The 17,168-nt window shown below is 44.8% G+C and overlaps 2 protein-coding genes across 2 annotated transcripts in view; one reads left to right on the plus strand and one right to left on the minus strand.

Annotated features, from left to right (window-relative positions):
- Positions 1–17,168, minus strand: part of kiaa0930 — a 37,570-nt gene that overhangs the window by 10,345 nt on the left and 10,057 nt on the right. Inside the window, exon 2 of the mRNA XM_084448238.1 lies at positions 13,439–13,587. Coding sequence (XP_084304364.1) covers positions 13,439–13,587 — 149 coding nt within the window. The remainder of the gene's footprint in view (positions 1–13,438; positions 13,588–17,168) is intronic.
- LOC311316710 (uncharacterized protein) lies at positions 2,898–11,167 on the plus strand (the record flags this gene model as incomplete). Its single annotated transcript, XM_084447643.1, has 10 exons — positions 2,898–3,080; positions 3,250–3,346; positions 3,732–3,914; positions 4,191–4,434; positions 5,701–5,825; positions 6,315–6,397; positions 9,158–9,340; positions 10,132–10,228; positions 10,540–10,722; positions 10,902–11,167. The coding sequence occupies exons 1-10, from the start codon at positions 2,943–2,945 to the stop codon at positions 11,165–11,167; spliced, it is 1,599 nt and encodes a 532-aa protein (XP_084303769.1). The 5' UTR covers positions 2,898–2,942.

Below are 17,168 nucleotides of genomic sequence, written 5' to 3' on the forward strand. Positions count from 1 at the left end.
GATGGGATAAGTAGATGAGGATGATACTCAGACTGCTAGATGATGGATAGTATAGTAAATTGCCAGTTTGGGAACCTTTAAAAGTCAAGCTGAGTACTTAGGACTGGAATGAGGAACTGATTAGCACTGATATGATACTGTACGGACAAGCGATTACAAGAAATCCAATGTACCTGTACTGGTTACACATGGCAAATAAACTTTCTATTCTATTCTTCTATTCTGGGTTTTTAATAAGACTCAGTAGAATAAGGCTGGGATAGAGACAGGAAAGCTGTGGGAAAAAAAGAACTACGCTGTGTTACCACGACAACCCAGGGGGGAAGAGGGGGGGGGGGGGCACCCCTTGTTTGTAACGCAGGGCAGCGATTAGAAGCCAGACAGACACAGGGCCTCGGACTACATCTGACTGTGGAATACCTTAGGCTCTCACACAGACAGGGAATTACAATAGCAGAATGCAGCAGAGAGAGAGAGAGAGAGAGAGGGAGAGAGAGAGAGAGACAGTGAGAGAGAGACAGAGAGAAGGAGAGAGAGACGGTGAGAGAGAGACAGTGAGAGAGACAGAGAGACTTAGAGGAGCAGACTGAACAGTAAATATCAGATTTGTCACAAGGAGGTTGACGCAAAAAAAAAAAAAAGCTTTAATATTACTTTTGACCCTCTGCAGTGAGGAAACATGACAACCTGATGAAAGTATGATACTGAAATTGATACTTTTCTATGGATTTGTCAGAGACTGTAATCTCATCCAGCGTTATTGCGTTTGGCCTTCGCTTTAACCCCCTCCGGGAGAAGCTCCTGGTCTTCTCCTCCTCAAAGACGGTCGTTGGAGAAACACACAGTGAAGCATTCTGGGAGGGACTGACGAGGCTGTTCTCCATGCTCATTAAGAGAGCAACGTAGAAATATAGTAGCCTATTAATTTGCCAGTTTTCTACAATCTACCTGAGGGACCTGCGGTACACAACTGATTCTGACGGTTGGGTTGCGAGGGTTAAAGGTGATGGAGTGACTCCTCCTTCTCGGCAGCGCGCCGCTCAATCACAAGAGCCGCGCATGGCGGGATGAGGTGTCAGAGACGGGGAGAGGAATGATGGAGGGGAAGAGACGCAGGGAGGGAGGGAGGGAGGGAGGGAGGGACGAACGACTGATGGAGGGAACGAGGGAGAGAGAGTGATGGGAGATAGAGAGAGAATGATGTGAAGAGGAGGGAGGGAGAGGGGGGGATGGACGTCTGAACGCCAGCGTCACAGGATCCTTCGCCGGTGTGAAGTGAACCAGGAGGCCGTCGTCGGAACGACGACGGAATGTCGTCGGAATGTGTGGCGGTGGCGTCTCAGAGCGGGAGATCACCGGGGAACACGAGCCACGGGACAGCCAATGGCAAGACGGCGCCATGCCCGACACCGCCCCCCCACCTCGCGTGTCTGGCCAGTGTTAAGAGAGTAACCCCTGAGAGAGAGAGGTTAAGAGAAGTCTCTGGATATGAACATCATGTAAATGCTAATAGAGAAAGAAAAAATTGATTGAGGCACACAGAGGAGATATGAGAGAGAGATATGGATGAGAGAGGGATGAGGGAGAGGGGTGAGAGAGGACAATTGAGAGCGGCGGACTGAGGTAGAGCAGAGAGAATTTCCACAGAGCACGACTTCCACGTGCTTCAAAACAGTAAATCTCTGACAGTAGCCTAGTGACGCTCGAGCGAGAGCAGAACAACAGCAGAGAGAGAACAGAGCAGGTGTGTGTCATTATGCATAACAGGTACATCCATGTCGTTTTGTAACCAAGTGAGAACGCAAGACACCACAAGAAACCGCACGAAATCCAAGTTGTGTGAACGCCCAACTTTGCCTCAAGGAATGCAGCAGGTGACATCACAGCAAGGTCATCTATCCTGGACACAGCACCTGCGGCTGATTGCAACAACCAGTTATATAACTGAGAATGTTATACTATACTGACACCAAACTGCTGACAGGTTATATCAAATGTAGGCCCTATTGTAGGATACTTCTTCCAAGAATATTTGTCTTCTTTATGGGCAAATACAGTTAAAATGTTAGTGACAGCCTTTAAAGTTCTATAGTGCAGATCTCCATAAAGCTATGATTATTCAACATGACACTTTTCACTGTTGTGTTTTCCTGTGGTTGTGAAATGTCATTCCGAGTTAGTCTCGTGAGGCCATCCTGATGTCGTGAGCTCACATTGTTACTCGCAAATCAATCTGGATACTCTCGATAGAGGAAATTCTGAGCCCGATTGGAAAACGATCTCGCCAATCAGCGTTGGTTCTGAGGAGTTTGAAATACAAACAGCTATGCTGGGCGGGTTTATGACAGCGAGGAGCGGTTGAAGTTAGCGCGTCATAGACCTTTTCAGTTTCCAACGGAGAGTTCCCAGAAGGCTATGCGAAGCAAATCATTTGGCGTGTCAGGTTAATGCAGAGTAGGACACACACACGGAAAATGACAAGATGCCAATGGGAACAATTCAGCATCTGCATGTGCTTTGGAAAATGACCTTGCCACGAGCCCATCAGATGTGAGGGGGGGGGGGGCTTTCCCATAAAAATAAAAAAAAGCGATCACCACGTTTAGTCTGCAGTGGACTGCAACTGGCACGACAGAAAGATGAGGGTAAGCACGCAAAGTCCAATAGTAGATTACATCAGTCTGGCCTAGCGTTCTCTGAAGTGTCTTTGTATTGCCAGGTCTCTGTTCCATCTTTCTAATATAATACTGTATCACAAGGTCCTTGGTGTGACTGTTGAGCCTCATTGATTCTCGGTGGGTAGACGGCAGAGGAGAGCCGTGTGTAAGCAGACACAAATCCCTCCGTGGAGCGGTGAGACTATCACTTGTTTCCCTTCTGGATTTATTTTTCAGTTCTTGGTTCTCCTGGCCGCGTTGCTCCCCGTGGCGGTCAACGCCATCATGTTCCAGCCCCTGGACTGCGACGACGTCTACAACGACGGGAACATGCAGAGCGGGGTCTACAGGATCTACCCGGCGGGACCCACCTCCGTGCGCTACGTCTACTGTGACATGGCCACGGACGGGGCGCACTGGACGGTGAGTACCGGATTTAAAAACGCCAAACTCCAGGACTAGTCAAACTTACCATCTAACCAAAATGACATAATTTACACCTTAATTTCCGTTAAAACCAAGACTCCTCATAATCTTGATACGACTATTGATCTTTTTCTTTCCATCGTGTCACTCTGTTTCCTTCCGAAAGGTGTTCCAGAGGAGGATGGATGGTACGGTGAACTTCTACCGAGGATGGGAGGAGTACAAGCACGGGTTTGGACATGCAGCTGGAGAGTACTGGCTGGGTAAGGAGGATCCCGCTTATCAGTTGACCAGTTTTAGAAAAGACCACACTACTTCCATCCATATGTTTATAGTGCACAAGTAGCCTTTTTCGAAAATGTGTGTCAGGGTCTGGAAAGGCTCTCATCCAGAATGATTTCTCGGTTGGAATTCCAACCGGGCCAATCAGCGTCCTCTGAATGCGATGGCAGAATTAATTAGAATTAATGTGATTGGTTAGGGGGATGAACTGATCGCATGAGGACTCCCTCCTTCGGCGACGCCCATCTCGGAAAATGTCTGCGACAGGAGTCTGTTCAGACTGAATAATGAGGTGAAACGAAAATGGCGACACAGTCAGTCAGTGTTCCTTTGTCCAGTCTCGTTCTCTCCCTCCCTGACCCGAAGGCCTGGAGACCATCCACCTGCTGACGCTGAGGAAGAACTACGAGTTGAGGGTGGACATGGAGGACTTCCACGGAGCCACGGCCTACGCCAAGTACACCTCCTTCTCCATCTCTCCAATGGCCATCAACGCTGAGCTGGACGGGTACAGGCTGCAGGTCAGCGGATTCATCAACGGAGGCGCAGGTGGGTGAACTCTGACGAGTGCAGTTTCCCTTCATTGATCGTTTCCCCTTATTGATCAAACTCAGCCTCATTTCAAAGAGGTGGGTAAACCGAGTTTACTTGGGTTTAACTTCCACTACAGTCCCTGGTCGGAACTAAAGTTGCAGGAGAATCCCTCCCCTGAAATATTTTATTTTTCAATATGCATTTCAATATAATGACTATTTATGACGAGACTGTCAGACGAGGCAGACAAGCCTTTCCGTCCGTTATATTTCATCTGCTCTCGTTTTCTAGGGGATTCATTGACGGCTCACAATGGACAGAAGTTCTCCACCTTTGACCGTCAAGATGCTTCCAGCGGCAATCCTGCATCAGCATACATGGGAGCATTCTGGTATACAAGTGGTTATCGCACCAATCCAAATGGAGTCTACATGTGGGGAGCTACTCATAATAGCAGCTGTAACTGGTACGACTGGCGGAACAGACACACGTCATTGAAAAGCATTTCGATGAAGATCAGGCCTGTGTCACTTCGGTACTTGGAGGAATAACAAATGGCCATGCATGTATCCCACAGGGTTTGGTGCATCATGGGATTAGCAAATGTAGTGTGCGTCTTGGCTTCAGTGTCTATGATCAAACTAGCTGTCTGACCTATAAACACCTTCAGAGCCTTACTGTACGTGTCAATGATTATTTTCTTTTTTAGAATAGAGCAAAACATGTTTTTGCAATTCTTGGTGATCCATTAAAACTATATTTAAAGGGAGTTATAACCAATATCTTTTGGGTAACAAAAAAACAACCAATCAAAATATTATGATGGTATTATTAAATAAATGTATATGAAATATTCAGGATTCTCCCATACCTCTATCTAAAAAAAAATAATCTTAATAGAAAAAAAACAGTGTGTGAATAGGTCAAAGTTCACCAGACTTGGGAAACAGAAAACAGATGTACAGCAGCCAAACCTAATCTCCTCCTCAGCTCTGAGAGGGCTGGTGAGATAACACTGAGGTCTAACCCTGTCCTGTAGCCTACCAACAGGACTACAAAATGAAGGCATGGGCTTGAATATGGCCGCTGATCAAGCCAACACTGACACCACCAGCTGAATGTAACTACTCATCTGGACATTCCTCTATGGGACTCTACATTTCCTTTGCTGATGCACCTCAAAATGACAATGAACTGACAATTTACCTGCAGGTAGAGGTTGTACATATTACACAGATAGTTTCAACCATTGATGATCAACTATTCAAATCTTAGGTGTTAAAAATGTATTTACTTGACTTAATTCCTGACTCAGATCCTATACTGGGGTGAAGGTATATTGACATTTACATGTGGTCAGGGGCATTCCACAAAATTCTGCCCCCTCTCTCTAATTTGTGCAATTGACTGGCTGTGGAGAAGCAGGTCCTGTGACTATCATCGGTGCACCAGGTTGTGTGGAGAGCCAGAGGTAATGACACGCTTCACTAATGCAGCGCATCAACACTCATTCTTTCCATCTCTTTATCTCTGCAGGTGTTCCAGAGGAGGGTAGGAGTGGTAATGTGTTTGGACATGCAGCTAAGCACTGGGGGGGTAAGGTTAGGGTAAGGTTTAGAGTTGGGTTAAGGTTAGGGTAAGGTTTAGAGTTGGGTTAAGGTTAGGGTAAGGTTTAGAGTTGGGTTAAGGTTAGGGTTAGGTTCAGGGTTCTGACCGGTCTCTGCGTTTATGGGAACTAGCCACTAGCTAATCATTATGGGCAGGTGACATTACAGAATGCCAATCTCCCTTTTTCAAACAGGATACTTCCTGTATCCTTCTTCTACCAGCATACTCTGATGGGAAAGCAAGACTTCCCCCAGTACTCCTCCATCAGCTCAGAAGACGACTACACTCTGAAAGTTGGCGGCTTCAAAGACGGAGAAGGTGGGATTTACACGTTACACATGTCTTGTGTTATATGATTGATTCTAGATATTATTCTGTTCTTCTGCTGTTCTGTTCCATCTTTCTGCTGCTGTAATGCCCAAATTCCCCCTCCTGGGGATCAATAAAGTTATATCTTATCATTATATTTTACGATCTACTCCTCAATTGTTGACCCCAGCCTTGTTCTGTCACTGACTTCCTGTACTGCTCAGATAAGAGAGTATTACTGTAAGTGCAATTTACTTAACGCAACTATGAACATTAGGTCAAAGACCATTTTTGTCTGATATAAATCTGATGGACAACAACATTTTCTGAATCAGAATCTGCTTGTCAATCCAATATGAGATTCCTTGGAATACCACAATAGCATGACATTTTCTACCCAAAACCGCGATCAGGACGATACTCTCTTCTCCAGCCTGAAACACAAGGGTGGCGTCTGGTTCTACGGCACCAGCCCCAGTATCCTCTATGTGTGGGCAGCTGTCGGCTCCAAAAGGGTCAGCTGGTACCGCTGGGAGAAGGCCCACTACTCTCTCAAGGCCATCTCCATGAAGATCAGACCTGTGTCTTAGTTCCGGTAGGCCTGTGGGCATTGTGGACCAGAATGGGTTCACGTTTAGCATATCCAGCTCCACCTTTATTTAACCTGCTTAATGTTGTTTTAATTTTGCAGGTTCAGGATGTTGTGCATGGCGAAGAGTCATGAAAAACTACCTTGCAAGCTAAACTACCTCAGACTCATATTTTACCTCACCATACCGTTTCATTCACATGTGCAATGATGTGAAACTACAGTACCGACAGTTCCCGAAGCAGCTTGGTGAAAGGGCCACTTTTCTGTTCCTTGCATCGTAAGCATTATCACCTGTCAGCTTCTGCTTAATCAAAATAAAGTGCAGCTGAATGTCCGATATTGAAATCACAAACTCAATGGTTGAATATGTTTTTTGTTCATATTTTCTCATGCTTTCGGACTTTCAGTTATGTGTCAAACATTAAGGCCATTGACTATATCAAATAATTCGATATACTATGGTTGTCATACTGTAGGACTATACAGCAGACTATCGGAGCCCATAGACAGCTGTTTTTTTGTTTGGTTTGGTTAACCCTCACGGCGGGAGAGAGAGGGACTTGGGGGTAGAGAGGGACACAGACGTACACAGCTGGGCACAGCACAACAGTACCGCAATAATCCAAACCAGTCTCAAACACAACAATATCATCTTCCTGGACATACTGCCATGATCAATCATACACCATGCCCCCAGTCTCACACATGTCTCAGTCATTTTCTGATAGGGTGACTGCATTACTCGCCACACATCTGATTTCATGTCACCTGGCGCCGCTTACCAAGGACAAGGAATCAATATTCATTCAATATAGATCCGCTTCTAATTTCAGCCCCATATTCCATAGCCTGCGCTGTGTGGCCGCTTGGCTCAGTGCCCTATAGGCTGCATCCAGCTCTGGGCACAGTGTTACTGTCCAGGCACAGCTGTTGCGCTCAGGAACGCGTGCCCGGCTTAAGCATCACAGGCATTTCGACTAACAGTACTATTCTTCAACACAAAGCCTGGTAAACATCAGGAGCTAGCTGTGGAGTCTTATGTTCTTGTTGTAAGGTTTTACAGTTTGAGTCCAGTGTTTGGGTCGTAACAGGAGTGTTTGTATTTTATTGCCCAAATTTCAGCAGATCACTTTTTTTCTCTCCAATTATTTCAATTTTTCAACATTTCGCTGCACATCCGACATACTTTTATGATTGGAGTATGCAACGTACAAAACTGACTGACTTTTGTTGGTTCACTAACATGAATCTCAAAGTCTTTGAGATTCATGTTAGTGAACCAAACTGTAAAAACCTCAACTTCAAAGTCATCAGAAATGATAGTCAACCATTCATATCGAGAGCAATTATCTAATGTGACTCACCAAATTATACAAACAATATTGCTGACAACACGTGGCCGCATCAAACAAGACCTCAGAAGCGGCAGTTTCAAAGCTAGAGAGTGATCATGTGTTTCATGGGTATCGTTAATCAGACTCAGCTTTATCAGGCCAGACAAGGAAGTGGCTCTGGGAAATTACTTACGCCATCAGCAAAAACATATTGCGCAATATTTTTTGCATGTTGGCAAACGGCTCTCACCAGTAGAATATGCCTAGTCGATATTCCAAATGTTTTCAAACATATTCCAGTTGAAGTAATGTTATACAGCACACCTGATCACCCTTAAATTATTTGATAATATGATCATAGTTATTTTATATTTAGGTTACATTATATTACAGTCATTTAGCAGACACTTTTGTCCAAAGTGGCTTACAATAACTGCATTTAACCTCAAGTGAATCTGAATCTGAAGTGTACTACTACTCTCCAGAACTCACAAGTGCATCTTCTCAAGCGAATAAGAGCATACTAAAGTCAAAGTTCAAGTGCAGCTAAATACAATAGGTGATTAAGAGGGAGGATCCTGGTAGTATTTCTTTAAGAGGTGAGTATTGAGCCTGCGGTGAAAGATGGGCAGCGACTCTGCTGTCCTGAGGTCAGTGGGCAGTTTGTTCCACCACTGCAGTGCTAGGACTGAAAAGAGCCGTGACCAGGTCGATCGACGGCAGGGGCCTCGGAGTGACGGGGCAACCAGTTGCCCCGAGGTAGCAGAGCGTAGTGGTCAGGAGGGGGTGTAGGGCTTGACCATGGCCTGGAGGTACAGTAGGAGGGAGCTGTTCCTTTCATTGCACTGTAGGATAGCACCAGAGACTTAAACTGGATGTGAGCTGCTATAGGGAGCTAGTGTAGAGAATGGAGAAGGGAAGCTGTATGGAAGAACTTATCAATAATACACAGAAAGAAGGTCGCTACAGATTAGCAACAAACAGGCCAATGAAAACAGACCTACAGTAACAATAAAACACCCACCATTAATGACTTCCCGCCAGTCTAATGTTGTTATCATATGTATATCATATGGGTGGTAGTCACATTCCCACCTTTATAGCTTCTGCTCCTTGATAACGTTGAGATAAGGTTGTGATCACATTTCTGGAGACCTACTGTCGGCTATATAAACAAGGTGTTGTGAAGCATTCATATCCCTAACTTCTGAGCTGCAGACACATACACCAAACAACAAAGAAACATGACAATGAAGGTAAGAATATATCCATTTACACAATTACAGAGGGAACCCTTTGACTCGTTAAAACAATATTGGGCTCTTCGCAAAAACACATTGAAGCTACTAACACTGTTACAGTAATGAACTGTATCTGTGCGAGTTGAAACCTCATGTGTCTCCTGTCTCTCACAGGTGCTTCTCATGCTAGCACTACTCTTCCCAGCAGCGGAGGGCCTCATGTTCCAGCCCCTGGACTGTGCGGACATCTACAACGGCGGCTCGGGGAGCAGTGGGGTCTACAGGATCTACCCAGCAGGACCCAACTCCCCGCGCTACGTCTACTGCGACATGGACACCCTGGGAGGGAAGTGGACGGTGAGTCGACGGAGTTACGCTAACTTCCTTTTACGTTTTTACCTTCATTTCACCATGGCTGCGTTCTGAATAGCATACTTCCATATTTACAGTATGCCTAAAAATGTAATATGTCCCAATACATCACAAGCAGTATGACAAAAATACCTGGATGTCCTACTACATCGGGTCGTATAGTGTCATATGCAAGCCAGCAGGCCTTTCTGGCTATTCTGGCACACAATCCATTGCACAGCAGAAATGATTGATGAAAGTCACGACAGCTGTGGACGATTGACGCTTCATGGACTGCGACAGATGTGGTCAAATTTCAAGGCGCAATGGTATGACAAAGTGGTATGTCCCAATTGTATGCATACTGCATGCAAAGTACGTACTTTCTAGTGGCAGCTGTAATACGTACTTGTAGTAAAAAGTAGAAATATGCGATTCTGAACACAGCCCATGTTTGTCTTGTTTGAGAGAGACGTGGCCATGAGAAGAACCTCCTACTATTCATAATGTCAAAATAGAAGAAAATGTCTGCATCTTCAGCAACACTTGCATAGAATTCCAAAATTATCAGGTTTTAATTTGCTTTGAACCTTGAATTGCTGAGAACACAAAAGGTAAAACAACTGATTTAATAGTTAAGTCCTTTCACACTGGAATATGACTGGATTTGAAAACTGCCATTATCCCCTTTAGAATCTGTCGATATAATTTCCTGTCATACATTAAAACTGTAAATGAGAGAACTGTCCATCATTTTGTTCTTTCAACCCTCTCTCTTCCCATCTCTGTCTCTGCAGGTGTTCCAGAGGAGGATGGACGGTACGGTGAACTTCTACCGAGGATGGGAGGAGTACAAGAACGGGTTTGGACATGCAGCTGGCGAGTACTGGCTGGGTAAGCAGGAATAAACTTACCGGAGCCCACTTAGTAAAGCACAGCTAGCCAAACAGCTAGCCTTAGCACAGCACAACTAGACAAGCAACTGGCCTTAGCACAGCACAACTAGCCAAGCAACTAGCCTTAGCACAGCACAACTAGCCTAGCTTACTTAACACATTCTGTCAACGAGAGCCATAGGTTAGTTTTAATTTGACCAGGCGTAAGACATGCGATGATAAGTAGGCTACAGAGAACTAAAGAAAAAAGATGATGCAACATAACACGTGACAAACTGTTCTCTCTGTACTTCTCTGTGCCTGTTACAGGCCTGGAGACCATCCACCTGCTGACTCTGAGGAAGGACTATGAGCTGAGGGTGGACATGGAGGACTTTGATGGGAGGAAGGTCTTCGCCACCTACTCCTCCTTCTCCATCTCTCCCGGAGCGGTGAACGCAGAGGTGGACGGCTACAGGTTGTGGGTCAGCGGCTTCAGAAACGGAGGGGCAGGTAAGAGCGCATGGCGTAGGACGAGCCATCACTGTACACGGCTGGTCATTATGACGAGTATAGCACTGCCCACACAAGATGGCCAACATTTAAAATGTGATCGAAATAGCTAACAGAAACAAACCCTTTCACCGGAATATGACTTATGTTTAATGGCACCATGTTCTCTCTTCAACTAGGGGATTCCTTGACCTACCACAGCGGACAACGATTCACAACCTTTGATCGAGACCAAGACCCTCATTCAGGAAACTGCGCCTACACCTATATGGGTGCATTTTGGTACAATAATTGTTATCATGCCAATCCAAATGGAGTCTATGTGTGGGGAGCAGTAAGAACTGGAGGTGTAAACTGGTATCACTTCAAAAATAATCACTATTCCCTGAAATCCATCTCCATGAAGATACGGCCAGTCTCCCGTCGTCGTATGTTATTAGAGTAGCTTAACTTCGACATCTCTGCTGCCTCTCTCTGTAGATATAGAATTATATGTTTAAACAATGACGTATGTACTCTAACATGTATTTTGTTATGTATGTACTGTATATACTGTATATTCTGTGCTCAAATAAAATAAAGTTTTAACTGAACTACCCTGCATGTTTTAACTGAACTACCCTGCATGTTTTAACTGAACTACCCTGCATGTTTTAACTGAATTACCCTGCATGTTTTAACTGAATTACCCTGCATGTTTTAACTGAATTACCCTGCACGTTTTAACTGAACTACCCTGCATGTTAACTGAACTACCCTGCATGTTTTAACTGAACTACCCTGCATGTTTTAACTGAACTACCCTGCATGTTTTAACTGAACTACCCTGCACGTTTTAACTGAACTTCCCTGCATGTTTTAACTGAACTTCCCTGCATGTTTTAACTGAACTACCCTGCATGTTTTAACTGAACTACCCTACATGTTTTAACTGAACTACCCTGCATGTTTTAACTGAATTACCATACTTTCCATGTACAGGTATGAACAACTCGTTGTTATTGAATACTTATCTGCAGTGCAGTTGTTACACAGCCTCCTACGGAAGAGCATTAGGGCCACATTTTTTTATATTTTTTTTTCAGCTTCTGAGTATAAAGTCAGAAATTCTGACTTTTTTCTCAGAAATTCTGACTTTAAAGTCAGAAGCTAAAAAACAACAAAAAAAACTCAGTTGTTGGCCCTAATGCTGTTATGAGCCTCCACACCCAATATTTTGTGGAAGTAAGACAAATTATTTTTTTGTGTGGAGTGAACTCTAGTCTGACCCAACGGATGTAGGTTTTGGGGATGAGCCTTGTCATTTCTCATTACTGCCCAATGAGTGGCGCTGATTCATGTGGTCGGCCAATCAGTTGCGACGGTAGATTCTCCCAGAATATGTAAAACAACAACAGCAACCACCCCGCCAAGACGATTGTTGTTAATAATAATAATAATAATAATAATAATAATAATAATACATTTTATTTGGCCGCCTTTCAGGACACCCAAGGTCGCCTTAAATACACAAAAGAATAGAATTAACAGTTAAACAGTCAATTGTGATTGGTTTGAAGAAATACAGTGTGTTTTCCCCATTGTAGCTCCTGGGAGTAGCATTACAGATGAAAACTAGCCCTCTTAGCTAATTCTGGTATATTCGTTAATGTACACTGTCCCTGCCAAATAAACAAACAAACTAGGAATGTCAAACGATTAAAAAAAGTTAAAATTAATTAATTATTCAAATTAATTACATGATCTGTAATCACATGATGTGTAATTAATTAATTGCGATTAATCTCACATCCATTTCTTGCTGGCAAAAGCCCCCAAATGAAGATATTTCAATTCAAAGACATTACATTATTGTGGCTTTGTGATTGTGATTACTGACCAACGTCCAGTGATCCCCGGTCAGAGCAACGTATTCGGCCCGCGCCAGTACTTCCATTCTTGTCATCTTTTCCATGCCATACAGCTGGTGGATTTTTGTAACTACGGTGCCTCTTGAAGGCGGTTTGTAAGTTGCATTGGAGGAAGCAATTTGAAACGCCTCCATTAAGCCCTTGTCCTCTACCATTGAAATTGGCCTGCAGTCCACAGCAATCCACTTCGCAAATAACATATTTCAGTGGTAGACTAGCTCATTCGGATCCTGCTCTCATTGAGTGTGGATTGGCGAAGCGCGCTAGTAGGCTATGGGGACTGACAGCTGTTAACATGTTTAGCATTGAGATGATAAGTTCCGATGGAATGCAAATTCTTTCTTGCAGATATTGCACACAACCACGCTCTTATTAACTGTCCTATCTGTGAGTTTTTTTTTTAAGTAAACTTTCCGTTTGGAGGGCAAAGCAAAGTCTGATTATCTGCCTCATCGAGTTTGTTTGAAGGTAATTTGCGTGACATACAACATAGCCTAGGGGGTCATTCAGATCAAAATGAAGTTTGTCGCTTCAATAATGTTAAATCAGGCAATATCAAGGCAACTATGCCACCTACAGCTGGACGAAATTGATGAATGCGATTAATTTGCGTTAATTATTAACGCGTTAATGTTTGCATAATTAATTAATCAAATTAACGACTTAAATTGACAGCCCTAAAATAAACAAGACTAAACCCTAACCCCGAATGGTAACAAGTAGAGCCAGACGTTTCTCCAGAGCTGGTACAGCGAGCCATGGAGATAGGCCGTGTGGAAGCTGTGAGAGACTAAGCGAACTCTAACCTTCTTCCCCTCTGTGTTGTCGGGGTTGACGTAGGCAAGCTTCCTGCGGACGTAGAACAGCATGTCATCCTGCCTGGGAGCCCACTTCTCCATGAAGTAGGTGGAGAACATCCATGTCCAGAACACAATCCGGTCATCTTTAAAACAACCTGGGAAGAAAAGAGGGGAAAAAAACACGATACAGGGAGGTTGAGATGGAGGGCCGCAAAACCCATAGAGACCGTGACTAGGACTGTGTTCTGGAATGTTCTGCTCTAAAGCCACATAAAGACCGTGACTAGGACTCAGTTCTGGAATGTTCTGATCTAAAGCCACATAGAGATCGTGACTAGGACTCAGTTCTGGAATGTTCTGATCTAAAGCCCACAGAGACCGTGACTTGGACTCAGTTCTGGAATGTTCTGATCTAAAGCCACATAGAGACCGTGACTTGGACTCAGTTCTGGAATGTTCTGATATAATGCCACATAGAGATCGTGACTAGGACTGTGTTCTGGAATGTTCTGATCCACCTGATGTCTTAATGACAGAAGGGTGAAAGTTCAGGTGTCTGACTGAGTTCAGGACTGTGGAGATAGTTTTGACTGGCAGATGATGAGTAAAGTATACAGAACAGAGAGGCTGGTCAAATGGTTGACAAATACAGACAAAACAGCATGTTCAGTGTGGTTAACTTGTAATACAGTTCATGCATATTTAAAGCAGCATTCAGAGTCTAATTCTTCAAGGTACGGTAGGGAGAAGAGGCTGTGTATCAGATGAATCTAGACTCTTGTCTTTACAGCTTGTCCACCAAAGCCTTCTCTTCCCTCCACGGACAGCTGGAACATCAGGTCACACTGTGTTGTGCATCACAGGGGGTCAGTGTTAAAAGGCCGGGCTTCGGTTTCCCAGAGCAACCCGTGTGTCACTCCCTGCAATGTCATCCTGGACCCGGTTGCCAGGCAACCCTGTTGCCGAGCGATCGGCAGGTGTCTGCCCTGTTAAGGTAGGACCCTAGAAGTGCTTGTACATACACACAGACAGACTGAGATATGATTTAAGAGAGATGTTTGTTGAAGTGCGTGCAAGGGCACACACACAGACACAGACAAACAAACACACACACACACACACCTCTTACAGCAAATACCTGAGGTATGGAAATCCCCAGTTTTCCTTGCAAACCCCAATTTCCACCTCAAATACAGTTAAAGAACGAAGGAACATACAGAACACACCAGACTGCCTATCGAAAGGTCACAACTTAACAAAAACCAGATCTGAGCAAACAAGTAAAGGTCAGTGTATATTGGGCCCGACGGCAGCTTGTTGATTCACAAGCATGATGAAGACTGGATCTACTGGTTCAACATGGATGTTGCCAGGGCAACAAGCTTTCCCAATTCCAACGAGTAGTATGAGAACTGGCTATTGCACGGTGCGTTGTAGCAGGCCAGTTAACCATCTCACTCCGCCTCACAGAGGTCCATTCCAAACAGTGATTACATTTTAAAAGACCGCAGCTGCTCCATACGGCGGAGGCAACGTTCAATATCCCACATCTCCGCCGACCTTCTGAGTTTGAGACCGAGCACGCGGTCCTCCTCCGCCTCCCCGGGCGACATCGAAGCCGGCGCCTGGCGCTGACGTCACCGCGGGCGCACGTTCTGGTGGCGTGTGGCTGAGGGCATTGAATTGGTGAATCCATTGAAAAGAGGTGGTGACAGAGAGCGCCTACTTTTACAGAGAGAAGCTTATTGGATTCACGCCCTGAAGACAGAGTGCCCGAAAGGATTGAATGAAGAACTATTGCTAGGTTGTTTTCTGTAAAGGTCTCTCTCTTGTGATATTGTTGATGAAATTGTTGTATATATTGTATTATGGTTGTAACTCTGTATTGTATTGTATTTGTATTATGTAAATGTGCGATCCTCTGCATATGCGCACAGGTAGCCGGACCTTCACCTTTCTGACGTAGGCTACTGATTATTGATGACAGTATATATAGAGGTCAGTTCCGCAAGAGCGGCTTTAAACGCTGAAGAAGGCCTTACGGCCGAAACGCGTCCGTTCACTAACTGCTGCTATGGAATAAAACCATAAAAATGATTGACCGGAGTGCGAATTATTCTCTTTTAACCACTGAGGGACGGCCGCCCCCGGCTAGCCCCCACGCGTGCTCCGTCCTGTGACCGAGACGCACAGGAAGACGGCCCTGCCCCTCGGTGGCGTACATGGGATGTTATTGTTTATGGGGCCCCCGAGGACCAGGGCGTCGGCTACGAAACAGCCCACCCTGGGGCCGCTATGCCGCATTAATAAACACAGAGAGGAGCGCTGTCTACAGAGATCGCCCTCAGAGGAGCCAGGACAGAGATGAGATAGGAGCCAGATAGGAGATGGATAGAGATAGACAGAGATAGATAGAGATGGATAGATATGAACATTAATAATCCCTGTAGGAGGACATTTCTCTAATGGTGTGGAAAAGGAATTATGAGGAGAGGGAGGGGGAGGGAGGGAGGGAGGGAGGGAGAGAGAGAGAGAGAAAAGAGAAGTGTAATTTAAAGTAGTTAGTCAAGGAGCCAGTCTGCTGAGCTACAGTACCTGTAAGAGCCTGGCTCAGCCTCAGGGGAGACAAAATGGAGGTGATATTCAGAAATAGCATGGTCCCTCAATAATGGAGGGAAGCAGCATTCGGCACAAAATGGAGGCCATTTACTTTAAGTGCTCATTGAGAACATAAACAATTTGAATTTGCATTTCATTTAATTTGCTACAGTGTTACTAGCCGGCATTTATTTTAACTCAGTTGTGTGATCCCTAACTTTGTTTACTTTGATTTAGTTAGGCTCTGATTTCATTGTAAAGACCTGTTCACCCCTGAAGTTGGGCCTGAAAGCTAACATGTCCAAACATATTTGCACACAGTAACTGTCCAACAACTGAACTGAAATGACACAACACAGCCCAGTGGGGGATGTGTACTAGGCAGTGTGAAACTAAGCCAAGAGACAACACAGACACCTAGCCACTAGACGACAGGAGACTATTGTGAGTTCGGGAAAAAACATTCAGATTCTTCATTTTGAGGTTGGTTTTACATCAGATGTCTTGTTAAAGCAGCTGAGTGGGACACTTAATTGAGTTACAAAAAAACACGCATCATTAGTTCCAGTTTCCCAAGCTCTGCTCTGGCATCCCATCGATACGCGAAGATCAACGTAAACACACACACACACACACACGTACAAACTTACACTACGGCATATGACAATCTCACAGCTCTGCTCAACATTTCACCCAACAGTGCAGAATGCAGTCATTCAGTGCAGCAGACAGATCTAGCATAGAAGCTGGGCAAAGCCCCAGTATTAGAGCACTGCGTTCAGTCTGTCTAGCTTGGGAGTTTGATCGGCAGCAAAGACTAGAATGATTTGTGTTCATCTCTTATTTGCATTTGTCACCATTTGTCTTCAACTCCTCTTCTGTGTTTCAGCGTGGAGAAAACACGCTAGCAGGAGAGTTGAGGCTTTTTATTTCAGGGATAGGTTCATTTGAGCAAAGGAGTGTAAGAAAGTACAGGCGGGCACACACTCACACACACTCACATACACACGCTTACACGTACAAAAGCAGTAGATCAAACCACCTCCAGCCAAACCGACAGTACTTCCAGGAAGCCTCATCATCTTGTCAACACATCTTTCCATGTAAAAGCTCCCGGGGTGGTGATCTAGCGGAGTTA

This window comes from Borostomias antarcticus, assembly GCF_949987555.1.
Source record: "Borostomias antarcticus genome assembly, chromosome: 13".
Classification (NCBI taxonomy): Eukaryota; Metazoa; Chordata; class Actinopteri; order Stomiiformes; family Stomiidae; genus Borostomias; species Borostomias antarcticus.